Raw genomic sequence first — 27958 nt, 5'->3', positions numbered from 1 at the left:
CCAAATCTGTGAAAAGGATGTTTTCACAGCTTACTGTAAGGAACTTGGTCACGTCAAGCTGAGAGAGGAAAAGGCGCTCAGCATCCCGTAGGACATCAGCAGGAAGCTCACAAAGCTCGGTCTGAAGAGCCGCCATGTCGGCTGCTCCGCCGTCCACCGACAGCAACTGGCCCAGCACCGTTGCGTTGCACACCAAGACTTTCAGCGGCGTCTGGACTCCAGTAAATACGGCCTGGGAAGGAGAAAACCAAAGCTGGTTACGCTGATCTTAAGAAGTTGAGGTATGAGGCAAATAATCTAGCAGAGATGGAGAGAAGATGTCTGCACCTGACCCGACATGCTCTAACTATGAATTTTTGACACATTTAAAAAAATATATTAATGCAACTCTGATCGCTCGAAGGAGAATACTTTTAGAATGGAAATCCCAATTTCCACCTAAGGCATCAATGCGGCTTTCGGATATGATGATGTTTCTAAAAATTGAAAAAGTGAAATACTTTGTGAAAGGATCGACCAAAAAAAATTATAAAGTATGGGACCCATTACTGGATTATTTTGATAAACTTGTTACTCTCCCTTCTCACTAGTAAACAAGTCCCAATGTAAAGTGTTTCCATTTTGGGATAATAATCCCCCCCCCCTTTTTTTTTTTAATTTATATTTATCCCTCCCAATTAAAAAAAATTTCCCTCTTTGCCGGCACAGGGATAGTTGGGGTTGGATGGGGTTTATAAAAATATAAAAATGTTGAATTGCTGTGTGGTTCTTTTTATATTGTACACGATCAAAGGAATTGTAACAACTGGTTAACACTACAATCTGAATGACATTGTACATCTGTTTTAACAACAATAAAAATATGATAAAAAAATAAAATATTAATAATAATCTGCCCAGCAACAACTAGAATAGGGCTAAGTCATCCTAACACAAACATTAAAATTAATGTGAGAGCATTACGTTGTGGTCTGAACTGGGTTGAATGTAAGATTTTTCATCACCACGTATCTTCTTAAACCCTTTAACTACAAAGTAAAATACAATTCAACACCTCGTTTTAAAGTACATCAGTACTTCAGGGTTTGTTTACGGCTAGGAAAAAAATAGGAAACCTGGAGTCTTTCCTGCTTTGAAACAGCTACTTGGACTTTGGAGGATGTTTTATTAAAAATAACTTTAAAAAAAACCACTTTCCCACATATTGGCTCTGTTAGAATTAGATAGACATGATTTATTAATGCTTTCCATTTTCACTTGGATACCTGCTTTTCTAAGTCAGAGGTTGTCTGACAAATAATGACTCTGCTTTTGTATGAAACATTTAAAATAACCACAGGAAAACAAACTGTTCAAACAAATCTTCTCATTACTACACAACGAAAATAATGTGGGCGTTATTTAGCTTTTAGCCTGATCGCTGCGCACAATTAGAACAGAAATAGATTAGAAATCATTTTTATTGATCCTCGGTGTAGCAGAGGCAAACTGAGAGAAAAATGGATGCATGTAGATACACACAAAGGTAAAAAAATATATATAAAAACAAGAAATAAGAGACCGCATAGTGAGGGAAAATTTACAACATAAGAAAATACTGTACATTTATAAAAAAAATAAAAAATTGCCCACGCAGATTAAAAAAAGTGTAGAAAATGTTTATGTATAATAATGTATTAAAAAAAATGCATTTTTTACAAGAAATGGAAAAAGTGAGCAACTTTAACAGCAGAGATGTAAACATTTATCGAGTTTGCCCAACTTTGATGGTTATAAAGCCGAACTGCCGCTGGGAGGAAGGATCTGCGATAACGCTCTTTTTATTAGCTAATCGCACCGGATTTTAATCATGGAGCTGAAACATTGTTAACTTGGGTTTTCTGTCATCCTCAGATCCAACCAGCCAGCAGCCATTATCAGTTTCCTGCCATCTAGTTCAGCTCATAATGAGAGTTCCTAAATGTTCTCCATTTTGCTTCTTTTTTGAGGCAAAGATCCATGTGGCTGAAATAACTCCTTATTGTCGGGTCTTTAGTAGCTCAATGTCACAGCTACTTTGTTCATATTTACTGCAGAAATAATTGTGCAAAAAAAACTTTTCTTAACCTTCGTTAAAAGCAGCCCAAGTAGCACACCAGTGGTATTTGTGCCATGGTTTGACAAACACAGGCTTAGTTTTTTTTTTTTTTAAACTGCGATAAATTTAGAAGCAGCCACGAGAAAACATGTTTTTAATCACATGATGTGACATTTCAGGAACAGAGCGGAAATTTTAATAAACTTTACTCCAAATCATGATTACCCACAAAACTAGAATATCAACACAATTTTTGAGTTAACTCAATTCAAGCATCCTATTGCTTTTCTTGCCATCGTATTGTTAATTGTTAATAATTAATAGTATTGAATTAATTAAAGAATGATTAAAAGCTTTTCAAACAACTACACATCTAAATTAGGGTCAAAATGGAAGCGTAAACGTCATAAATTTGTCCATCCGACTACAGAGGTGTCGACGTCTCGCCAGTCATGAACATCAGCGCTAATTGCTGGTATCGCGGTTGCCTTAACGAGCATCAGCAGATGTTGGCTAAAGGGAGGTAGATGGGAATTAAACCTGAAAGTTTAGGCGAGCGTTCATCAGCTGGTCCACAGTTGGAGACGACAGGCTGGCGTTGGTCAGGAGAAAGCTGGAGAACGTCTCGTTGGGTCTCAGGCATTCTTTAACTGGGAGACCTAAAGCAGGAACACGATAATCAGAACTGAACTTTAAACAGAAACAGAAACACACCAGGATTAGTGGAAGAAGAGCCGAACAAACTCAAGCTTTTTGCAAAAAGGTTTCTACACTAAGGGGTATTTAACAAAAGGCTGCTTCTAAGCCTAAGAGCAACACGTGTCATTTCTAGGCTTATTTATTACGTTATACAATTACTGGCAGACAGTTTGTAAATAATCTGGCTTTAGGGACTCACCAAGTAGTTTTTTTTTGAAAGGTGGTTTTTATTTAGTGGAAATAATCTGGTTCAGGGTAACAAACCAGCTTGGGCCGGCACCTGGGTACAGCTTACATAACCAGCAGCTATTGTTCATCACACGGAAGCAGTGAAAGCGTCACCCCTGCTATTCATTCAAAGTCAATGGGGAGCATTGAGTGCATTCTAGACCGAATAACTTACAAAACTTTCATTTGTTAGGCTAATTAATGAGCTATTCATCCAAGATACATATTATACTTATATACTTATATTACTTTCCTCTGTGTAATTTGTGTTGTTTCTTTTAATTATGATGACTGCTTTTACCATTTATTGTTTTTACATGTACAGTGACCTGGAGTGTTTTGAAAGGCGCTTGAAATAAAATGTATTATTATTATTATTATTATTATTATTATTATTATTATTATTATTATTATTAAGATAACATTACATAAATTACAGCGAGAAATCTCTTTATTTAAGGGTCATTAGAAGTCGCGTGTTTATGATTCAATTCAATAATTCCTTCCTTTCAGCTGCACTAACACAAAAATATAAGGACAGAGAAAAGTTCAAGCGACTGAACTGCTGTTGGACAACAAAGCAAAAGCTGCTTTTAGTCACTCCATCTTGTTTCACAGGGTACACTCCACTCGTGTAACTCGATCTGACCCCGACAGGGAGAAGCCAAACAACAGACACGCTGAGGCTCTCTCACAAAAGCAGACGTAAACAATCTGTCGTTCGCCGCCGGCTTACGCGCCTCACGGAGCGCAGCTGCTGATGTTCGGCTCAGATAGGATAGAAAGAAAATTTAAGCGAGGTTCTGTATTGTCATTGTTTTTAGTCTGCATTCCAAAAAAAAGTAAAAAAAACAAAGCAACTGGTCTTGTTTTTTGTAGTTGAAGACATTTCGCTCCCTCTCCAGGAAGAGAGGAAGCGAAATTGAAAAAGCTTCCTGGAGAGGAAGCGAAACGTCTTCAACTACGAAAAACAACTTCAGCTGCTTTGTTTTATTACTTTTTTTGGAATGACCATGACCTGGATGACTGAGAATCTTCGCCAGCATTTTTAGTCTGCAGTTTTTACCACTGCAAAACAAAGAGAACCCCCACCCCCCCCCCAAAAAAAAAAAATCTCTATTTGGTTTGATTTTAAACAGGAACAGGTTTTAGAAAGCTAAGATTTTCTGGTCATGCATGAGGCTAATTCACTACTGACCTACAGGATCTCTGTTTTATGTAGAATACCGCAGTTCAGGTTTTAACCAACAATTACGTGTGCATTTAGAGACGATCGAAAGCTTTTCAGTCGTTAGAAACTGTGAAACAACAATTTCGATTCGCAATACCTGGAAACCAACAACATTGTCACAGGCGTATATTCTTCTCCACCTTACACTGTCACGACACATTGGGGGCACCTAATTCCCGCCAATTAAACATGCAAAATACGAGAGACACCCCCACTTTCCCCATTGTGCCACTACTGACCGAATGGCGCCCTGGGTGGTGAGCCATATGGCAGGTATCAAAAACCACTACAGACACCAGAACAATGACTGGACGCATCTATTACTCACAGTCAGACCTAAGATATTTAAGCATATGGTGGCAGACACCATGTGGCCTCAGTCAGAATAGGGGACAAGATCTTCTGGCTAAGGCTGACTAGTTTTAGGTGCCTTGATTTCAGCTTTATAAAATGTAACTTCTTAGTGCAAGAAAAGACTCAAACTAGTACTTGGTAGTGATCCAAATCTTTCTCCCAGGAGCCGGACACTTCCCATCAGGTCCTGGAAGGTGGACAAGCTCCGGTTGCCGCTGTAGGACAGAACCGTCCGAGCATCCACGAAAAGACGAGACAGTCTGAAGGGAGAACCGCAGTGACAGAAAACTTTACTCAGACAGACATAGATATTTTAAACAGATGACATCTTTACTTTCCAACTGGTGACTCTGAGAACGTTTCTCTAAGGTTGCATATGGTAAATAAAATAAACGAAACAGGATGAGTTTCTCTAGACGTTTGTCTTGAAATACTTCAAAGAAGGGGAGGTTGCAATGGTAAACATATCATCACAATTTTTTTTTCTTTTCATACATAAAAAAATAACCTGCAAAACAAATATATCATCACATTTTGAGTCAGAAGACCCACAAATATTAAAAGCATGAAACATAAGTAAAGAATCTGTTGTGTTATTGTTTCTCTGCTCTGACTTCTCTAACCCCCAGTCGGTCGAGGCAGATGAGTGTTCACACTGAGCCTGGTTCTACTACAGGTTTTCTTTCCTGTTAAAGGGGAGTTTTCCTCTCCACTGTCGCTTCATGCATGCTCAGTGTGAGGGATTGCTGCAAAGCCATCAACAATGCAGATGACTGTCCACTGTGGCTCTACGCCATTTCAGGAGTAGATTGCATCAAGATTTGATGCAATCTACTGGGTTTCCTTAGATAGGGCATTTTTTGACCAATCTGTATAATCTGATTGAATTTGACTTTGGAAAGTGCCTTGACAGGACATGTTTCATTAATTGGCGCTAAATAAATAAAATTGAATTGAATTGAATTGAATAATCTACCTCTGCATTGTTTGTCAAATCAGATAAGTGACTTTAAAGTAAAACTTTAAGTCAGGCCCACTGAAGCGGGACGGCGCTGCACTACATGGATAACAATGTAGCCTCTGCAACGGCATCATGTAGAAATCTCTGACCGTAAAGACAGAACAACCTTTCACGACAAAGACGTTCTATGCAGGAAATAGGGATGAGATTAGTGTAATTAAACAAGGGAAGAAGATGGTTTTCTCCCTTCTTCAAAACAGTTTTATGCTCGTGGATTACAGCCTGATAGCTTCGACTGATCGCGCCAGGACAGATTAAGCAGTCTGGCCGCTGAGGGGAACGCAGCTGTCGTTTGTGAGTGTAACGTTTATTTGATAAGGAAATTTTACTTTTATCTCACGGACAACACGGCAGGACTACGTGGCGAAAAGCGAAACGCGCAAAAAAGTTACATAGCGTGCAAAAACAAATCGGAATATTCTGGTTAAACAGGCGTATGTTGCACATATCAGAGTAACAATGCTGGTCAAAAGCAGCAGACACGACCAGATCTTTGTGTTTCAAATTAAATGTTTTGTCAGAAGCGTTCAACCTCTACTGTGGTGAAATACAGACAGGCTGGACTTGTGACGGAAACATTTAAATCCCTCCAAATAAAAAAAATGTGCCTCGCTCTGTTCTACCTACATGGAGTCGTCAAAGTTTCCCACTTGGCCCGGCGTTTCCCCCGGCGTTGGGCTGTGGAAGCAAGGGTTGTTGATGTTGCAGATGATGCTTTGAATCCAGGGCACGGTGCCCACCGATGGCAAGGCTTTGTTCGGGAAGTGACCTACGAGTAATTCAACGAGACACAAACGCTCAGGATGCACGAGCTGGCTCGAGATTCAACAGAATAAAAAACACAGACGCCACAGGAAGGAAAATCCTAATAACTCAAGGTGGCGTCCAAATGTTATCTTGTTTTATGAAGTCATGAAAATAGAAGAAAGAGGAAAAACCAACAAAAAAATACAAAACAATTTTTCACATTTTGCCATGTTACAACCTAAAATGTCAAATGATTTTATGCAGATTTTATGTCAGACCAACACAAAGTAGAGCATAATTGTGAAGTGGAAGGAAAATGTATGCTGCACAGCTGTGAGAGTTTTGGGATATGTTTCTATCTGTTTTACATATTTAAAGACAGAATTTTTGGCTGATTCTTTGTAACATAGCTACCGTATTTTTTCTAACTATAAGACGCACATAAAATCCTTACATTCTGTCAAAAATTTATGGTGTGCCTTATAATCCGGTGTACCTTATAAAAGATCACAGTTGTGCTTACTGACCGATTTTATGTGGTACAATGCGCTCAAAAATCTGTTAAGTGTGTAAGTACGACTTTGGTTAGCAACGAAGTCGCTCCGCTCAATAGATATTCGGATCATTACGGTAAACTGTGTCACTACCTGATCGGACCCCTGAGCTGTCTACAAGACTGCCTGACTGTAATGTCAAAACTAGAAGTGCATTCATGTAAGGTAGCCGATACCTGGAGTACGAACTAGCAACAATAAACCAAGTAAGTTAATTCCATATAAAAGTTATTACGTTTATTTTGGTCTTATGTTAGAAACAGAGCAGTGTAGTCCAACTACTCGGTCCTTCCGGCAGAGACGGATAGCTCTCCCTTTCAGTAGAGAGCTGTGTATGCGGCAGGGTGGAGTGATATTACACACTTGGAAATAATATTTAATGCGCTTTATAATCTGGTGCGCCTTATGGTCCGAAAATACAGTAAAACTCCCATTGGACGGCGAGTGTCCATGAAAAATCAAATTGTAAGTCTTCGTTTTGGTCTGGACTTTGACTAGGACATTCTAATTTATGACTATGCCTTGATCCACACCTTTGTAGCTCTGACTGAATGTACAGGGTCATTTTCCTGCTGGAGGGTGAACCTCTGCCTCCGTCTCTACAGCCCTTAACAGGTTTTCTACCAGGGTTGCCCTTTATCTAGCTTCATCAACCATCCCAACAAGTCAGACCAGTTTCTCCGCCTCTGCATCCACAGAGCATGACGCTGCCACCACCATGTTTTATGTGGGAGATGGCGTGTTCATGGCGATTGGCAGTATTAATTTTTCTACTCACACAACATTTTGTTCATAGGCCTAACAGCTTAATTTTGGTCTCATCTGACCAAAGGACCTTCTTCCACAAGTTTGCTGTCCCCTGCGTGGCTCGTGGCTGACAGCAGACAGGACCTCTTAATGCTTTCCCTTGACCATTTATTTTATTTTTTATTTTCCCTTGACCATAGCTTTCGTCTTGCCACTCGTCTTCCGTGAAGACCAGATTTGTGGACCGCATTCAACACTATAGCCATATTCGCCCAATCACACTGACAAACGTGCAGCCATACATGCAGCGATACGCAGATCGGTAGGCAACTTGGGGTTAGGTGCCTTGCCCAGGGGCACATCAACATATGGCAGGAGGAAGCTAAAATTGAAGCCACAAATTTTCGATTGCAAGACAACCACTCTACTCATTTAGCCACAGTCGCCCCTAATATACCTAGTCCCATCTGAGCTGTGGATCTCTGCAGCCCCTCCAGAGTAACCGTGGACCTCTTGGCTGCTGCTTTGATTATTGCTCTCCTTACCCAGCCTGTCGGTGCAGGTCGACAGCCACCGCTTTATGTTGGTCTCTATACCATAATATTCCAATAAAATACATTGAAATTTGTGACAAAATGTGGAAAAAAGTTTAAAAAGGTAACAATATAACTTAGGGCTGGACGACAATTCAATATATATCCATGATAGCAAAAAAAGGGTCAGTAAAAAGTTCAATAGAATAACAGTTTTCCTTCCTTTTTGCACTCTAGCCATGTTGGTTAATACTACAGTCATTACATCCTCCCAACCAATCACAAATAGACCCAGGAATCAAGCTCCGCCCCCTTCAAAGAGTTCAGGGAGCACCGTTTTTTTTTTTCTTTTTAAAAAAACTTGCAGTTGTGGTAAAAAGTTGGTTGAATAAAGGGTTGAGTTTGAATCGAGTGTTTGTGTGTATCTGTATCCAAAAATAGGTCAATAAGCAGCAGCATAAAATGGCCAGGGCTGCAGTGGGTTAATCTCGATTAGCTTGCTGGCAAAAGGCCATTTTTCAGACCTTTGAGAGCGTGTGTAAAAACACGTGAACAACAACGAATCACTTACATTGGCCTTGTTTGTAAGGTGGGTGCGAGTGACGAACAGAGATGAGGATGACGAAGAGGAAGAGAGGCCAGATGAGCTCGATGAACAGCTGGATCTGCAGGGAGGTTGGGAAGGATTCACAGCACAACAAACATTTAATATCACCAGAAACAACAGCTTGTCACCAACAATGTGAAATTTTGTCACTCTTCTGATGCTCTGGTCTAATCTGCTGGTCTGATTTGCTGGATTGTATGTTTGAATGTGTCACCGCTCTTATATGGATCAGCTTTTATCCAGCAATATGTTTACTTGTTTGTTCTATTCAGATGATTTTTATTGGTTGTAATGCATTTCTATCTATCTATCTATCTATCTATCTATCTATCTATAATTTTTTTAGACACGGCAAATGGACATTAGGTTTAAAATAACAAACCATATTTATTTGAATAATTAATGCAATTCTGGAGGGGAAATATCCTGGCACTAATAACGTGGTGTACCCACAACTGTGATCAGTGAGTGGAAGTAGCTAAAGAAAATGTACAATGTCAGCTCTGTAAATATGTGTTCTCTGTTTTGGGATACTAACAAAATACTGTTTCAATGCTGGGCTGCTTATTACCTGCTGTTCTCTCACACACTGGGTCATGTCGCCTCTGTTTCCAACATATTTAGCTAATGATTTTACAACAAAACTAATGGTTACAAAAAAAAAAAAAAAACGGCTTCCAAAAGTTCCTGTATAGTTACAGCGAACAAACAAAGCCTTTTATGCACAACAGTAAATCGGGGCTTTTTTCTCTCGTGTATTTAGTTGGACATAGTTTTGAACGCATTAGCGTTTATTTGTAGCTATTTAAGTGAAATCAGAATTGGCTAAAATTAAATTTCACAGTTCAGGGCTTTGCAAAAGCTGCTGATCAGAAAACCACCTCAAAATATCTGATCGGCTAATATCTACACCAAATCAACATGCTTCAAGCGCTTTTGCCCCCAAATGTTATAATAATAAAACTCCTGTTAAAACAAGATAGCTTGGCCATGTTTTTGAGACAGGCTGCAAAGGGTGTTTAAGATTTCAATGTCTTAAGACATCTAAAGGCACTTAATGTCTTCAAGACACAAAATACTGTCTGAGAGCATCCCATTTCCTGCAATTGCATGTCTTCAGATTTTTGTCTTAAGATGTCCTAAGACGTCTTGATGTGCACAAATGTCTTGAGACGTCTTCATTCTTCTTATTCAGACATCTTGAGATGTCTTGAGACGCTGTGATAGCTGGGTATGTTTGTAAAATATATTCCTACTAAAAAAAAAATCTTCCTTGCAAAAACAACACACTTTAACATTAAAATACAGAAGATAAGGATGTTAGGACCTTGTTCCGCCTTCGGTATGTGATGTTTTTCCAGAGGAGGAGGTAGAGCTGCCTCAAGAAACCCATCGCTTCCAGTTGTTACCGTGCCATGGCGTTCTCCTGGAAAAACAAAGAATCTGATTACAAACCGGGACAAGATCAACAGGCTGTCTTAGTGATTAGGTTCGGGATCTCCTATGTTGGCTATACAGTAAAGATTTTGCAATATCTTCATCATTCCCTCTGTTTTGCTTTTCTGTATGCCACCATTTGCTATAAACATGCATCACTTAACAAATGAAGGCAAAGAGAAGTAAAGGAAAGATGCAATAAAACATAAATCTGATGTGTGGCAGAGAAGAGCTTTTATGAATAACTTTTTTTTAAACGTCTTGTTCACTTTTTCTTGAAATAAAGGAGGGGGGGGGGGTATGCATGGAGCATTTACTTTTTGACTTTGTGTGCTGGGAGGGTAAAGGTTGCCTTTCATGTCCACTGTGATCTGCTCGGCACAGACAATCCCCTGCTTGATCCTGAAATCCTCCTGATCCTAACAGCTTACCTTTCTTACTCACTTTCACCCAGCTATTCTTCTCATCTCGGATCTTCGCGAAGCTCTGGTAAACAAATTGTTTTCGCCAGGCAACAGAGTCACGCTCAAACTAGTTTCCCTTGCAAATCAACCTGAAAGGATGTCTACACATTCGGAGGTCACCATGGGTCCAGGATTTAGTTTTAGATTTAGTTGTTAAAGCTACTTAACTTCATATCTGATGTTATTTCGTTATTGTTTCAATTATCTCTTGTTTCTTGAAATATAACTTAACACATAACTAGTAACATTCTTACTTTTAAATTAATATTGTAGTTCAATACACAAGCCATCCTCAGGACAACAAAAAAAAAATGATATTTGATTCCTTATCTATTCCTTATACAACAAAACAGCAACACTAAAAATAAACCTGTGCCATAAAAGCTGTTTATACTGTCATTATAACATTTACCAGGTTAAATAGTAAAAGGATAGACAATCAAGATAATTACCTTGGTAGATAATAAAGTCGGAAGCCAAACAGTAAACTCTTGATTAGGTAATGCTAGCTTCCTCTTCTTAGCATCTCATAGTGATGCTATTTTCAGGTACAGACTCATACCGGAAGCGGCTTAAAAAATATATTCAAAGCGTGCATTTAACTCCAAGGCGTAAATCTGCAGCCAAAATGATATTCCTGTAAAAATACGATAGAGTTTAAACTCCTCTGAGCGTCTCAAACACACCGACAGCCACACCGGGTAGCTTGACATTGACTTCCCCAATGTTTCTGTCAGCAGGTGGAAGCATCTGGTCCCGCCCACCGGCGAAGCTGATTGGACAACGCTTACACCGGGGTGGAGCTGCAGAAAGCGGTTAGGGATCCGATTGGTGGAGTTCTGTGTTTTCGTAACTGTAGAAAAGGCTGGGCAGCCAATCGCTGCCCTGGAGTAGATTCATTAAGATTATTGCAAGTTATCGCAGTTTAAGAGTGAACGAAAAGATATAATCAGATGGACAGAGAAGTCAAATATTCTACTCGGTTAAGAAATTTATTTTAACATATTTTTATCAATACTGGAAAAGAAAAAAAGCATTCTGCATAAGTAGTTCTATTTATCAGATTTATGTTATAAAAGTGATCATTCAGATAAAATAAAAAATAATGTGCAGATTCTGATACTCAGGTTCAATGCAAAATAACTAATTTGGGCAGAAAAAAAAAACATGTTTTCCATAATATAAAACTTCTGGAACCAATATTTACATTTGGTGATGTATACATTCTAGAACACTGCTAAGTACATATCTATATCTACTACTTATGGTATGTTACGCTGGGCCCTACAGCAGTGTAAAGGTGTTCTCTGATAAATCATGGCTCTCTTCTTCTCTGATAATTCAGTGGAGGAGTTTGGGTTTGTCATTTCCAAGAATGGTACGTTCCTGACACCACTTTCCAAGTGGGAAGTGTGTTAGATTGAAGATTATGGTGTGTGTAGTAGTTGCTCTTCAGAAGCTAGGCTCAGCTCTAGTTACAGTGAAAGGACCTGTTGCTGCAGAATACAAAGACAATTTGGACAATCAGCTCCTGAATCTGTGGTAACAATTTGGAGATCCTCTCTCCGTTTACACAACCATTGTGTACCACTGCACAAAGTACGGCCCGTAACAACGCAAGCATTGATGGTGGTTCAAAACATGACTGGCGGCAAAGAGCTAGGACCTCAATGTGATGAAGCACCATTGGGACTAATTAGAGCAAAGACTGCTAGCCGGGCCATCTTGTCCAACATCGGCATTGTCCCGTGAAAATGCATTTCCGGAGAAAAAACGTCCACAAACGCACTTCTAAACATTGTGGAAAGTATCAAGAATAGGATGTCTTTAAAGTTCATATATGTGAGTGAGAGAAAATGACCCAATATTTTTCAGCAATGTAATCTATGTGCATCTATAAAGCCAAATGGATCAAGGACAATCAACTTTTGCACTTTTTATTGGTTCATCCATTTACAGATTCTCATTGCGCGACATGATTATTACAGAACATTTTTATAGAGCATGCATTATCGGCATAAAACATACAAACACATTTATATCTCTATGAAATAAGGCAGTGACCTTAAAAGCACATCTCCACCACATCAGTGAAAACTTGCATAAAGCAGCAGGACGCCCTCTAAAGTCTGATCGATTGATCATTCGTTCGTTTGTGTAAAAACATGATGAACAGGAAGTGACATTGAAACTCAGAGGCCTTTTATCCTGATTCAACAAAGTCACTTCTTCAAGTACGTTTATAAAAGATTCACTCAAAGCATGTAAGGCTGGAAGACTCAGGTGCACTACACCCGACGATTCTCACCATTCTCCAGGTTGATCGGGTGAACATTTTAATCTTAAAAAAAAGACCTCTACCTTTGTAAAATGTCTTAATCAAAAACAAAAAAAAAACAACAACAAACATTGAGGCCTCTAAACCTTAAAATTTAAATAATGCTCTCATATTAAAATATTAAAGATGTAAAACTAGTCTAGTTGGTGGCAGCACTGTGACAACAGCTGTTCAATGCAAACTGCATAATAATAATCTAATATTTTTGGAGTTTGAAAGAAGCTTATGTAGCTTGAATACTGTGCAGTGACTCCGTCGAAGTGAAGCAGGAAAAGTGCTTAAAGGAACAGCGGCTGCTCTTGTCCTGTCAGCAGTCGATACGTCGAGGCGGGCATCGTCTTCAGGTGAATCTGTCGGTAAACGAGAAGATTCACTGAACTTTTACTGTAGTCAAGAGATCGGCTTCTGGGGCCCCGCACTGCATTCATTCAGGCTGTTAAACCTGCTTGTGAGAGTGTTTTAAGAATCACTGACCTCTCCGACCGCGTTTGTCAGGATCTGGATGATCTTGTCGTGGGGAGTTGCTACAACGCTCTGCTCGTTGATCTCGATGATGCGGTGTCCGACGCGGATCCCTCCCCTCTCCGCGATGCCGCCTCTCATCAGGCTGCAGATCTGCAAACGTTGGAGAAAGCATCAGCTTTTCATTCAAAGGAAACAGTAGATGCTCCATTAGTTCCTTACAAAGCGCAGCGTCAAGAGCTGATCAAAGAAAAAACAAAAGGGTGGCAAAAAGATTGAGAACATCCAAAACTGACGTACAATGCCGTCGTCGACGCTGAAGCCGAGCTGACACTTAACATCTGGTCTCTTTATGATCGCCATGGTGACTGGAGGGCAGTGGACGATGCTGAGCTTCACATACTTCTGGCTCTTAAGGTCCTGGTTCAGAAATAAATTTAAACCGTCTTTTGAGTTAAATTGCATACAAAAAAAGAGAAAGACAACAATATTGAAAAATTTATAAAATATGCAGGTAAAAACAATCAGTGAATACATTTTGTAAAGCATAAACATAAGAATAAATACTTGGAAGAGCATTGCTTTGAACCCAGGTTTGAATTGGTGTTTAAGCTGTCGTCACGTGTTAAAGTATTTTAAAAGTCTGACAAAATAAAGAGCTTTGTACGTTGTTTAGAAAACATCCTCTGTTGCTCAGTCTTTTACAGAAATGTACATTACCTTGCTCTTTCTTTTACCTCTGAGCTCTCTTATCGGGGTTTTATATAAAACCTGTTGTTCTAAGATTAGGTCCGATTAAGATGCCAAACAAAGTATTAAAAGCTCTGATTATTTGGAATCAGGGATGCTCACAGAGCACAAACTATGACGTAACAACCCGTTAGTCATAGAAATAACCGAGAGGGAATTGTACGACTCCGAGTGTAGCAGGCTTGAATAACTAGAGCTAATCTGAGAAACAACCCTTAGCCACACTGCCCAATTACAAAAATTTATTCTGCACCTTTTTGTGGGAGATTCACACAAAAACCTGGTCGACCTGGTAGATGTTTTGTAATCAAGTGTCCAGAATAATATAAAAACTACTCAGAAAAAATGTTAAAATTAAAGAAGAAGTCTGCAAAGCCTGCTGAACTATAACCCATAAACTCTGCACAACATTGCATATTTGCTCATTTTGCATCATTGCATCTCCATCTAGCATTACAAATGCTGCCAAACTCTTAGTTTCTAAATGCATTCCTGCACAACTGCCCTTTGCACAATCAAATTCTGTACATACAAATGGTTTTTGAAAATACTCACCTGTCCACTGTGACTTTCCCCTGCACTGTTTACATTTCAATTGTTTTACTTTTAAATCACTGCTGCACCCTATACTGCATTTTAAATCTACTGTAATTTACAAGCTGTATTATTGCACAAATGCCCTAATTCTGCACATACAAATGGTTTTAAAAAAATACTCATCTGTACACTGTGACTTCTCCTGCATTGTCTACATTTCAATTGTTTACTTTTAAATCACTGCGGCATCTTATACTGTAATTTAATTTTACTGCAATTTACAAGTTGTATGCAACAAAATTTCATTCTGTACGCACTCAAATAAAGTTGTCTAAGTGTCTAAAGGGCAAATTGATAACACTTTAACTATGAGCCTGGTAATAAAAGCGACTAAAAACACAATAACTAGTCTCAAATCAAGAATGTTGGCATCACAGTGCCACCTGGAGCACAATGGATACAAGGACAGCTAACTGCAGAAACTTCTTTTTGTTTCTCACTAAATGTTGCCTTGTGAAGCCAAGTTATGACTTTTAGCGTCATTACTAGCTTGGGCCTCGCTCTCGTCTTACCCGGAGGATGTTCTGGCAGGTGGTGATGGGCAGACCCACCAAGCTGGTGCCGTTGACGGACATGACGCGGTCGCCAATGCTGAGCTCGCCGCAGCGTTCGGCTGGACCGCCGTGGAGGAGGTTGGCCACCACCACGGTGGGCAGGATGGACCCCCATCCCGACTCCACCACCGCCAGTCCCAAGATCTCCCCGGCAGCCTTTGTGATCGCTATCTGGACGCAGAGAGTTGATCCCCGTTAGCAGCCAATAGAAACGACCAGAAGTGTTATAGCGTCCAGCAGGATAAATCTGTAGCAGCGGCTGTCACCATTTAATGTTTCTGATCAAATTGATCTCACACAAAGATAACCTGAGTAAATACAAAATGCAGTTTTTAAATGACTATTTAGTTGTTGTTTTGTTTTTTAAACAAAAGAAAACGCTACCCCAAAAATAAAAAATAAAAAAAAATAAAAAAATCCCTGGCAGCCAAAACATCATCAGGCGTTCACAATTAGCGCCGACGAGCCGGGTTAGCCCGCTCCTCCCTGTTGAATTGTTTTGAACTGGAGAGTTTTTGAATATGGAATCGTTGTTTAAAGTCAAGAAACATTAAAGTCTGATTTTTACATTTTACATTTCTTAAGTTATTTGTCTGGAATTATAATAGCGTTTTTTAGGGTTGGGGCGATATGAAATTTATCACGATATACTGTGGCAGTGATGTGTTCACGATAAAAGTGGTGATAAAAGACAATGTACAGCTTCTTGTTGTATTTTTCAGGTAACTGTGTGGCAGTGACTGCATGTCAATTATAGCCCAATTAGCATGAATACTGTCCTTAAAAAACATTTAAAATTGTACTATTAAAACAAATTTCAACATATGTTTCATCAGGGCACTGGTTACATAAAAAAGTGTAATTTTATTACGACACTGCTGGTTTATTGACAGCATCAATACATTAAAAAATCGAATTAAATTCAGTTAAGGCATGCAGAGGAGAAAATAACAAAACAATAACAATCCTGACTACAGTGGCAGTTCTGGGGGTTTCCAGACACCACTAGTTGGAATTTATCAGCGTCAAGATAAATCCAAATTCCTATCATGATGAGAAATTTTTTACGATATTGATAAAAACGACATGAAGGTCCAACCCTAGCAGTTTTGTCTTCTAAAAAATAAAACAATGTTGAAGCAGGTATTAAACATACTATTCATTAAGCCCACATTTGTATCAAAATGTAATTTTTATGGGTCTGACCTAAAATACTAATCGTAAATGTTATGTTTTCATTGGCTGTATGGGAGGAAAAAAATCATAATCATCAGAAATAAGGGCATCTAACATCAGTCTGTGTAATTTATCTATATAAGCTGTTTCTATTAGAGATTGCATTTACTGAAATAAGGTAAACTTTGTAATAATAATAATAATAATAATAATAATAATAATACAGATCATGCAGCTTTTCAAGCCCTCTACTTACATCCCGAAGGTTCTGAGAGTCCGAGAAGTGGGCCAAGTCTCCGTTGTAGAGTTCCTGGCTCTCCAGGTAGTTACTGTAGTCGCCCGGCTTCAGATCGCTGGCCTTGATGCCACTGGTCTGAAGAAACTGCTGGTAAGCCACTCCAAACGCCTGGCCGATAGCCTGAGCTATGACCTGAGCCTGTGACGGGCGACAGGAAGGATCAATCAGTTTAATATTTAGACACGCAAAAAGACGTTCGTTTGGAAACAAATACAAAAATATGAATTTATTTAAGACTTTCATATAAAAAAATACAGTTGAGCCAAAACATCTATCCCAGCGTAGAGCAGCAAACACAATAAGTTCTTTACTATGAGAAGATTTAGCCTTTCCAGGTACAAGAAAAAGGGGAATAAAAGTAAGAGGCTGAGGATTTTAAGCTCCCCACAGGTAGTTGGTTGCTTAAAGAAATTAATTGTTGCCATTTGTGGGAAACTGGGACAAGTATAAGACCAGTGGAAACTCGCTGGCTGAAATTAGGCCAAGCTAAAAAAAAAAAAAAAAAACACATCTGTGACACATCGGAGACACCAGAACATTGTCTAGTATTGGCAGGCCCGTTTACACTGTACTGCTCCAAACAATTTAAAAACAACGAATAACGTAAAGATTGCATAATCGGGTAAGGAAGATTGAAAAGATTCCCCGGGCAGACTCACGTCCTCAGAGGAGAAGACGTGGCAGATCATCAGGCACTTCTTCTGAGGCTGCGACGACGCTTGAGAGGCGGCGTCTGCATCCTGGCCTTTGGGTTTCCTCCGTGCCATCAGGACGACGATGTCCCCGATGTCTGCGATGTAAGAAATGGTCTGCAGAGAGTGATCCATCATGGCTTCCTGAAAGGAGGAGATGAGTAAAATGCTACTACTTCATTTACAGCTAAGATTTTTTGTTAATGATAAAATAGGATTATTTGATTGTGGCTTCTTTTGCATAAATCACTATCAGTGGAGGCCATTAGTAGGTGGATCTGTTGAGGCGTTAAGGAAGCCCCAGGTTGCTTTAATAACATCCATCAGCCTGGATCCATCCATGGCTCTCTTTCTCCAGACGCTGGGACCTTGATTTCTTCATGAAATGTACTTTAATCTGAAAACAGGACTTTGGACCAGTGAGCAACAGTCCGTCCTTTTTTCTTCTCAGACCTGAGGTCGGCGACTTTTATAACTATACGGGACATTTTTGCCTTTCATCCAGCGAAGCGAAATTTGTTCAAAGCCACAAAAGCTACACGACCCTTCAAATTTATGAAAAGCTCCAAAAACATTTTATAAATCTCAAGAAGACAGAGCCTTTGCAGAAGGCCCCAATCGCCTTCTGTTTTTAAAACTAGTTTAAAGATACATTATTTCTCTCGCTTTCACCCCAATGTAGGTTCATTTCCATGTCTTATATTTGTTGTGTTTTGGATTTCTGTTTTTGCATATTTGTTTTACTGTTTTGTTGTCGTTCGTCGTGTTGATATTTGTATAGAACTTCAGTTGTATTTTAAGTGCTTTAGAAATAAATATGGTACGGTAAAACAAAATGGCTTGTTTATTACAATAGGATATTTGTTTGATTTTTTAAAGTAGAGAAAAACTATTTTATCCTTTTAAAATAAAATAAAAACTCAAATGTTCAAAAGGGAATAAACAAACTTTCTTTAAATGGAACAAACGTTCGAATTTGAAAGAAAAAAAAACACCAAAAGCAACACGTGGTTTGCAATCTAAACAAAACAAAAAAAAGAAAACCTTCAACTATAAGTGTAAAAAATTGTCAAGACTAGGATTTATTTATTACCTTTACATTTTAAAACATTGCTTTATTTATTATTTTCATCACTCTTGAAGCACCGACTCCAGCCACAGTCCACCCTTCATGGTTCCCCCTCAGCTTCTTAAATGGCCGCCGCTCTACAATCCCATCAAGGCTGCGTTTATTCCCGTTGCTTGTTCACCTTTTTGCACAGTTTCCTTCCACTCAACTTTCCCTTCATATTGTTGGATACTGCGCTCTGGGATCGTCAAGGATTTTTAGAAATAACCTTGTTGAGGGCGTCACCGACTGTCTGCTGGAGAACTGCCGCAGTGTTTGTGTTGGCTGCAACATGGCCATACCATGACATTTCAGTCTAAATCCTTTTGTATCGGTCGTATTTTAATTTTTATTTATTATTTTTATTTTATTTCCTAATTTTCTGACCAGCTGAATATTTGGTTTCCATTAGCTTTATGTCATAAATCATCTTAACAGAAAGAAACAAGGGAATTGTATAATTCTGGGGCTAATAAATCTATGTAGGGCTGGATGAAAATAGAAATCATATTGGATCGATATTGATAATTATGAACAAATTCAAAACATATAGCGACCTATTTTTAGACACAGAACACACACTGAATTCAAACTCAACCCTTTATTCAACCAACTTTTTACCAAAACTACAAGTTTTTAAAAAAAGAAAAAAAGAACATGTGCTCTCTGAACTCTTGGTAAAGCTTGGTTCCCGGGTCTGTGTTTGTGATTGGTTGAGAGAATGTAATGACTAATATTTTTATTAACCTTTTTTTCCGATATACATCTATCGATCGATATATATTGTTACTGAATTATCATCCAGCCCTAAATCTATGTATACAAGTTTCACATTTTCAAGTGAACTACTTAGATAAATTACCCTTTTTATGATCTTTTAATTCCCTGAGCTTCACCTTTTTAGAAATGGAAAATTGTCTTGTACAGACCACCGCCAAGGTGGAAAACACAGAAAGGAAGACAAGAAACGCTTTGGGTACCTGCGTGTCAGCCGTCAGCACCTTGATTCGTTTGGTGGAGATGAACAGATCCACTTCGGTCATTGGCTGAGACTCTCCTTCTGGTGCCTACAAGCAAACAACACTGCAGTCAGAGCCAGTCCCATCAGAACCGGGCCGATTATCACAGCACCATTAATGTCTGCGGGCCTAATCTACAAAACAATCAAGACCAAGTCAGATCAATTCATGGATTTTTTCCCCATTTATTTTACCTTAATCCTGTCAACGGCCTCCTGAGCCTGGGTCATGCGAGCATTTGTGGAGGGGTTCCTGTCCGACTTGATCTGAGTGGAGCCCAGATACTTGGCGCCGAAGATAACTCCGTCCAACAGGTCTTCAGGGTCACAAGGACCAGGCACTAAAAAAAAAACAAAAAAAAAAAACACATCAAATATCAAATTAATAACAAAAACTCTGCTGAGTAGGTCTTAAAAACGACATTAAAAGCGGAGCAAAGGTGAGTTAACTCACCATCTTTGTATGATGGGTGGTCATCAGCGCTCTAAAAGATGAAATTAAGACGATTATATCAACAACAAGCTTTGGAACCAATAAACAATTACCAGCCAAATGAAACTAGAAGTAAACTAAACTATAATTTATATAGGAAATGTTTTCCCAATCTGTATAATCTGACCCAATCTTTATAATCTGATTGCATTTGACTTTGTAAAGTGCCTTAAAATGACATGTTTCATGAATTGGCGCTATATAAATAAAATTCAATTGAATTAATTTCTTTGAATTCAATGCGGTACCGCGCACGTGACGTCACCGTCTCAAGAGCAACGCCCCTTTTGCCGCTTAGGTAGGGCATACAGGAGAGAAAGCACGGATAACCCAGCTATTACAAGCGCAACAGAACCAGCGATATGACCGACTTTACAGCCGTTAAACTTTCCCAAGACGATGTCCCAGGCACATGGATTACTGGCCGAACTGTCGAAGAACACACCAACCTTCAGCTCAAACGATGGCTTGAGGTTCGAGGGCTTAAAAAGACTGGAAAACTGGCCGAGTTGATGAACGGTAAGCTTTGTTTTTTTTTTCCTGCGCGGCGATCATGGCAGTGTCGGCCGTTTTTTTTTTTTTTGTTGTTGTTTGCAATCACCGTCCAGGAATGGGTATATGTTTAATGTTTGTCTCATTTGAAATGTTTTTGAGTAAGCTATCCTGGTAGCAGGCTATCATGTTAGCGCCTGCTACCATGATAGCCTATATGCGATCATGGTAGCAGCACTGAGCTGTATAATACACTGGAGTGCTGATTTTGCCGAAAAACTGAAGCCACTGGCCGCCATCTTGCTACTCCCTACTCTCACAGAATCCCACAGGATTTGGTTGCAACAACAAGCAGTTTTCTGGCTGAGTGAAAACGTTTCACAGGTAATTCTACAGTCAGTGGATGTACTAACACTATCAACTTCTAGGAAATTAGGTGCTGAAATATTTTACATGTTATTCATATTAAATATACATATATGTATATATAAGTATGTGTATATGTATATATGTATATATATGTATACACATATGTAAATATATGTTGTTGTACATTGTTATTTATATATTTATAAATGTTAAACATATATATTTAAATGAATAAAATGCAAAATATTTCAGCACATGACTTTCTCAGTACTTCATATTTTTAGAACATAACATAAAACTATATGGCATTTGACATTTTAAAAGTTTTAAGCCCCCCCCTGAACATGAGAAAATCCTCGTCATTCGATGCTGTAGCGCACATATTCCCTAGTTACTGGGGGGGAAATAGGGAGTACCAATATGGCGGCTGGTGGCTTCAAAGCGACTCGTTCAAACAGACGGTGATTAGCACTCCAGTGTATGATATAGCTCAGTGGGTAGCAGGCGCTACTTTATTAACATGTCGGCCACCAAAATACTCTTACCTTGACTTGATGTCGCTGGAATTGGGTCAGGATGTTCTTCGGTTGTGCCCTTTCCTCCGACAAAATGCTTGCTACATATGTACTTGAATTTGGTAACTTTTTCGGGTTGAACTGTTGTGTAGGCCGACCGCCCCGGTCCCAGCGTACACATTTCTCCTTGGCAGTCTTGAAGAAAACATCCTTCATATGCGGCCGATCAGCGTACCTCGAGTCGCTGTTGCACGTTCCATAGCAACAATGTTTAAAAACCATGGTCTTAGATTTGGAAAAAGCAGTCGTTTACCGAGTAAAACCTAGGCTAACGCATGTCTCTTTTAAAGCAAAGCAGCGGCGGGTTTTAAAAGTTTGCCCCACTGCGTACCACGTCATTGTGACGTTGTGTTTCTAAAAATAGCTCGCGCGCGGTACCGCATTGGCAATCACTGACTTGGACTGAAATATCTTCCTAAAATAGACAAAAAGCCTTCAGAAAAAGGTTGACACAGCAGTTTGGTTTCGTTTTCAGTCATTTTCACACTAACCTGTTCGCCATCTGCGCCGGTCTCCTCCTCCTCCTCCTCCTCCTCCTCCGGCGGCGGCGCCTCTCCGACCTTCATCCACACCGGCTCGGGGTACTCATCGTCGGGCAGCGAGGAGACGGAGTCGCCCCTGTGCCGCTGACCGTTTGCGCTCTGCCTCCAGCGCCTCGGCGGCGACTCCTCCTGGCTGTAGGACACGGAGAGCACGGCGTCGACCCCGCCGAGGTGAGGCAGGCGGGACGGCTGCGGCGTGGCGCTGATCTCCGTGCACTGCAGCAGTCCCAGCAGGTCTCGCTGGTGGCTTTCAGAGAAAAGCAGCCCTGTGCTTTCAGTGCTGGTCGTCAGCGCAGAGCGACTGCAGACTTCCTGCGCGGGGGGGCAGGAGCGGCCATCATCAACGGCCTCTTTGTCCATCGTCTGAAGCTGGGTGAGCAAGGCCTGAATACGGCTGTGGTCCTCATCCCCCGATGTCCTGTTTGGATCCTCCGCCTCAGCATCTCTTAGCATCTCGTGAGTATTTTCCTCTCCGTCTGCTACTTTGACTTCTAAAGGCTGGTCTGGCTCTGCCGCGTTGCCCAGAAGCACTTGCTGGTACGACTGGTTTGGAGACAGCATGTCTCCTCCGATCAAAGGCGGCGATTCCGAGTCTCCGACGCCGGTCAAACGCAGCGGGTCGGCAGACGGAGGGTGGCTGGGGTCCTCCAGATCTGGCGCCGAACCCGCTTCACTGGAGGAGTCTGACCTCCAGTCCAGAGGGGGAGGCTCAATCAGGCGATAGGAATCAAAGTCCTCTGCCGCCGACCCTCGCAGACCTGCTGCTGGGAGCGCACTACGTTGCCTCCCTGAGGCTCCAACGACGGGGTCAAACTCGCTCAGCGACGCGTCTGCGTGTGTAGGCGTCGGCTGACGGTGCGGGAAGCAGTCGGGGTCCATTTTGTGTCAGGGAACGGACGGCATTACCCAGGAGAGACCCTTTGCTGGGATCGCGACGTGGCAGAATTATCTGGGAAGGATCCCTGTAAGGCAAAAAGCACAACAACTATTACACGGGAACTCTCACATGTAAACGCAAACCTCTGTTTTTCTGCAAATGTTTCACCGTTATCTGTTCATGCGACAAAACGGAAGGCATGACAGTTTGATAGATGCTTGTGCGACAGCTATTAGGTTTAGGTCTGCAGACATGCACGGCCCCACCAACATGGCCGCCGCCGCCCCACGCGACTCCATCTGAACCAAATACGTTTGTCTTGGGTCTTTTCAGGCCTGAGGACACGGTTCCAGTAATTAGTCCGCTTGTCCTATGGGCTTTTTAGTCCATCATCTATGGAAGAGGCGGCAGCCATGCAGACCTCAATCCCCGCAGCAACGCTGGCGACACTCGTGCAACCATTTTGGACATACAGTGTTTTTTTTTTCGATTTTATAACTACCTCTAGGAACTCCTAGTGTTTTGGGAAAGCTTCCTAAAAGAATGCCAAGAGTGTGCAAAAGCAGTGAGCAAAACAAGCGGAGGCTATTTGGAAGAATCTAAAACGTAAAAAGATGTTTTGCGTTAGGTCTGGACGATATGGGGAAGAAAAAAACCCAGATAAAATAGAAATCATACTGATCGATATTGATAATTATCAACAAATTACCTTAGCGACTTGTTTTGAGATGCAGAACAAACAATGAACTCAAACTCAACCTTTATTCGACCAACTTTTTACCAAAACTGCAAGTTTTTAAAAAAAAGAACGTGTGCTTTGTGAACTCTCTGAAGGGGGCGGAGCGTTCCTGGGTCTGCGTTTGTGATTGGTTGGGATGATGTAATGACTAATATTAACCTACATGATAGGCTAGAATGCAAAAGGAAGGAAAACTGTTATTCTGTTGATCTTTTTACTTACTCTTTTTTTCCCCTATCATCGATATACAATTATCGATCGATATATATTGTTATTGAATTATCGCCCAGCCCCATTTTGAGTAATTTCACAGACATAACCCTACATATTTTGCTTCGTTTAGATGTCTTCAGTATATATCCACAATGTAGGAAGTAATTCACATTTAAAAAAAAAAAAAGCTACTGTATGACAAAAGTGTGCATAAATATATACTGTTGTCTAGGAGTGCACATGAGTTTTGGGGATTTTATTACTGTAATAAATTCTTAAGTTATAATCACATTTATTGGGATCCACTTTCACAGATTATTACTCACTATAGAGTTGAATTGTTGTGAAAAATGACAAGATGAGACGAGTTTCACAGTAGAATCACAACAGGAAGACTTCAAATAAGCACCCTGCCTGCGGTGTAAGGCGTCATTACTCACACAGGCAAGGGAAATACAAGCAAAGACAACGAATGAATAAAGGGACACGAAATACTACTGCTTTTAAATGTCTACGAGCAGAGTTTAGCTAACTGAAGTAGCAGCTCGAAGCTAATGTCTCACTTGGCAGCCTCTGCCTCGGCAGACTGCTGCTGTGCTGGAAACTGAAAGTCTGGACGTAAAAAAAACCACTTTTAAAGTTACATATATCTTTTAAAAATCGAGTTCTCACCGGATGCCGAGAACCTTTCTCGCCTCCTTTTCGTCCAAATGGAAACAACTGTGGCTACCGCGACAGATGAGTTGGCGTGTCCAGGAATTTGAACCCTCTCCAAAACTTCTGTGCAGATTTTTTGCGTCATACTATAAACGTCGACAGCTGTGATAAAAGTGTCGCCTTAACGGTGAACCATCGGCATCATACAGGTTTTTTTGCGGAGTGAATCGTGCTGTTGTTTTAAAGCCACTGCCGCTGTCGAGTAATTACTTTTATTTATTGGCCGCGACAATCCTCCTGCGGCGTTCAAGGGCCCCCGTAACTTCTCCAATCATCCTTACAAATTCTGTCCCCTTACCCATCTTTACGCATGTACGTATTCGCGTTTACTTAAAAGACGCCAACAGACGCATTCCAACACGTTTTAATTACATATATCAGGTATTTTATCTAATATGAGCACAATTTTACCGGAGACTGATTCCTATTTATGAGCTACATTAAACGCAACACTCACATACGTCAACCTTCCTACGTCCAAGTCCCGATTAATCAAGCGTCAATATTTCGATTACAAAAAGTTTTTTGCTTTGTTTTACTTTTTTCGAATAATCAGAAGTTAGTAGCTGAATGTGATAATGCATACGTACAACCCCTTTGATTCTGTGGCAATTATTTGGTTAACCATGACTGCGTACTTTATACTGTTTCAAGGATTGAATTTCAACAAACTTCTTCAATGCAGATGTATTGCCCCAGTTTTATTTTTACCAATGATCTATCAGTCTTTTGACTTTTGACTATTTTAATGCCCTATTAGGATTTTTTTTAATCTCAGTTTTTTCAAGACAATTTGAGTTTATCCCTTCAGTTCATATTCCATTGAACTAAACGGGTTTTGTTTTAGGCACTACTTTTTATTTCATTTTGCTAGTAAAAAGCACCAAAACGAGAAGTAAACTGGAGCAAAACCTAAATCTATGCATCTTAAAAGTTAAAGCATTTGTTTTCACTATTTTGAAGTATCAAACCTATTTGGCTAAAAATTCCTAAACTATACAGATTATGGAAAAAAAAACGTGTATTCAACAGGTATTTTAACTTTAATTAGAAAAATCCTGAGTAAAATAAGGATTCTATTTTTGCTATAATTAAAAACATCAAAAAAGTAATAAAAAACATGACATCCTTATGTCATGCTGTTTGCAAGTTATTCAATGCAAATTATGCATTTTTAGATTTGATTAAACTTGAAGACAACTCAAAAGTCTAGCATACTATTCACACAAGCTCATTTTATTTAACAAACATTAATCTAATTAAAACCAGGCTGGTTCCCACTGTTGGATCTAACAAACTTTAATATCAGAGAAAACTTGAGCAAATACAAATTGTGGTTTTCAAAATATGATTTCACTTATTAAGGGAGTTCAATTTCACCAGAAACACCAAATCTTAATTGCTGCTACACTTCTAGCATCAGAAGATAAAGAAGGCTAAAAGATCTTAAATGCAACACATGACGCTGTGATCAAAATAAATTCAAGAACAGGAGAAACAAAGTCATCAGCATACGTCTGGACAGGGTTACAAAGTCATTTCTAAGGCTTTAGAACTTCTGTTAACTCCTTATCTCCAAATGGAGAAAACATGCAAAAGTGATAAATGATCCAAATAAAGGCCACAAGCCAAAGGGCCTCAGTCTGTTAATAAAGTTGGTTGTACAGTACTTCCAAGTGTTGCTGGAATATTTACCTCACCAGATAGATTTCCCCGTCAATGCACTTAGCATGTGTGAAAGGCTGATAGAAGTAGCTCCATGAACGCATCGGAAACGGATCCAGGAAGTCAGAAATGCAAAGCAACATTTAAAGCAAGGTAGGTGTCTTGCTTTAGACAAGAACAAGGGTGTGTGTGTGAGTGAGTGAGTGAGCGAGCGAGAGAGAGAGAGAGAGAGAGCAAAAATCACATCCATCCAAGGTGAAAATCATTGCTGTCCACAAACACCACCACGGTTTACAGTCTCATATTTGCTTAAAGATGTTGATGATTCCTAAGACTTTAAGAAAAAGTATTTTGAGGATTCGTGAGAGAACTGAACACTTTTCAGTCCTATTACATCAGACATTAAACTACACAACATGTCATCAAAAAAAAAATCACACCAACAAACAAACAAACCTGTTAGGAAAATCTTGCAGGCCTTCGGTGTGTGACCTTCAGCTGAAGTACACTGGGTTTACGCTGCTGGACAACGATGCTGAAGACACCAACAAGTTCAGGTTTTAAAGTGGACTCATCAAAGTCTGAACTTATACGCAAGTGGGATGTTACAGCATGACCTTAAACATGCTTGACACCCCTGAAATGTGACTAAACGAAAACAATTCTGCAAAGAAGAGTGGGACCAAATTCCTACACAGCAATGTCAAAGACTTGTGTTAAAGTCACAAATGTTTATTCAGCCCATAAACCTTATAACTGGCACGAGCAGGTATAAGGTTTAGTGGTCAAATATTTTTACATAAGAACTTGGATGTCGCTTGGATAACCTTTTTTTCCATTAATAAGTTATGTCCTCAATTGAGAACAGTGTTTTGTATTTCCTCAGACTATCTGTGTCTGTTATTAACATTTTCTTAAGGGTCTGAAACATTTAAGAAGAAATCTGTAAGGGGGCAAATACCTTTTCAAAGTACTGTATATTCCCAGTTATTGTTGCAATTCAAGGAGTATGTCTCTTTGCACATCTCCTAAAGTCAAAGACGCAGCCGGACCAGACAGAAACGTGAGAGAATCTTGAAAAAAGCTTGCTTTGCACACAATAAAAAATGCTGCACTGCAAAAAGAGAACTTAAAATAAGTAAAATTTTCTTGAAATGAATATAATTGCCCTTGATTTGAGCAGGTAAATGAGATTATTTGCCAATGGAACGAGTATTTCTAGCCCTAAAATAAGATAATTAGATATACTGCACTTGAAATAAGATGATGGAGATTAATTTTTCCCATTTTAAGTGCAAAAATCTCATATCATTGGCAAATAATCTAATTTACCTGCTCAAATCAAGGGCAAATACATTCATTTCAAGAAAATTTTACTTATTTTTAGTTCTATTTTTGCAGTGTGATTAGTAACAGGATTTCTCTGATAAAAACAGACAAAGAATCAGCCTCAGTATCTCCCTGTTGGAAATCATTACACTTTACTCAAATGACAAAATAAAATGTGATATAATGACATTGATTTAAGAAATATTTGCTTTGAAAATAAATTACAAACAAAATTAATAACATTGTTTAGCAAAA

At 39.7% G+C, this 27958-nt stretch overlaps 2 protein-coding genes across 4 annotated transcripts in view; both read right to left on the bottom strand.

Annotated features, from left to right (window-relative positions):
- Nucleotides 1–11428, bottom strand: part of zgc:172302 (phospholipid-transporting ATPase ABCA1) — a 50324-nt gene extending 38896 nt beyond the window's left edge. For 2 of the 3 annotated variants that reach the window (XM_012879998.3, XM_012879999.3), the window contains exons 1-7: nucleotides 11152–11428; nucleotides 10126–10224; nucleotides 8763–8856; nucleotides 6238–6379; nucleotides 4725–4849; nucleotides 2618–2736; nucleotides 35–232 (exon numbers count right to left, since the gene is read on the bottom strand). In XM_012879998.3, coding sequence (XP_012735452.2) covers nucleotides 35–232; nucleotides 2618–2736; nucleotides 4725–4849; nucleotides 6238–6379; nucleotides 8763–8856; nucleotides 10126–10191 — 744 coding nt within the window. In that variant the 5' untranslated portion in view covers nucleotides 10192–10224; nucleotides 11152–11428. Of the gene's footprint in view, nucleotides 1–34; nucleotides 233–2617; nucleotides 2737–4724; nucleotides 4850–6237; nucleotides 6380–8762; nucleotides 8857–10125; nucleotides 10225–11151 lie in introns of those variants that run through there. The other variant, XM_036141005.1, reaches the window with a different exon arrangement.
- A 1194-nt stretch (nucleotides 11429–12622) lies between these two features.
- On the bottom strand, nucleotides 12623–24929 carry si:ch73-40i7.5 (amyloid-beta A4 precursor protein-binding family A member 3). The gene is made up of 11 exons (XM_012879973.3): nucleotides 24665–24929; nucleotides 22113–23125; nucleotides 20147–20177; nucleotides 19888–20033; nucleotides 19655–19741; nucleotides 17534–17710; nucleotides 16833–17012; nucleotides 15359–15571; nucleotides 13800–13919; nucleotides 13512–13652; nucleotides 12623–13387 (listed from the first exon to the last, which is right to left on the bottom strand). The coding sequence occupies exons 2-11, from the start codon at nucleotides 23040–23042 to the stop codon at nucleotides 13316–13318; spliced, it is 2097 nt and encodes a 698-aa protein (XP_012735427.2). The 5' UTR covers nucleotides 23043–23125; nucleotides 24665–24929; the 3' UTR covers nucleotides 12623–13315.
- Between the last annotated feature and the right edge of the window lie 3029 nt (nucleotides 24930–27958).

Source organism: Fundulus heteroclitus, chromosome 9, assembly GCF_011125445.2.
Source record: "Fundulus heteroclitus isolate FHET01 chromosome 9, MU-UCD_Fhet_4.1, whole genome shotgun sequence".
Taxonomy (NCBI): Eukaryota; Metazoa; Chordata; class Actinopteri; order Cyprinodontiformes; family Fundulidae; genus Fundulus; species Fundulus heteroclitus.
This window is presented reverse-complemented; position numbering and strand designations above follow the sequence as displayed.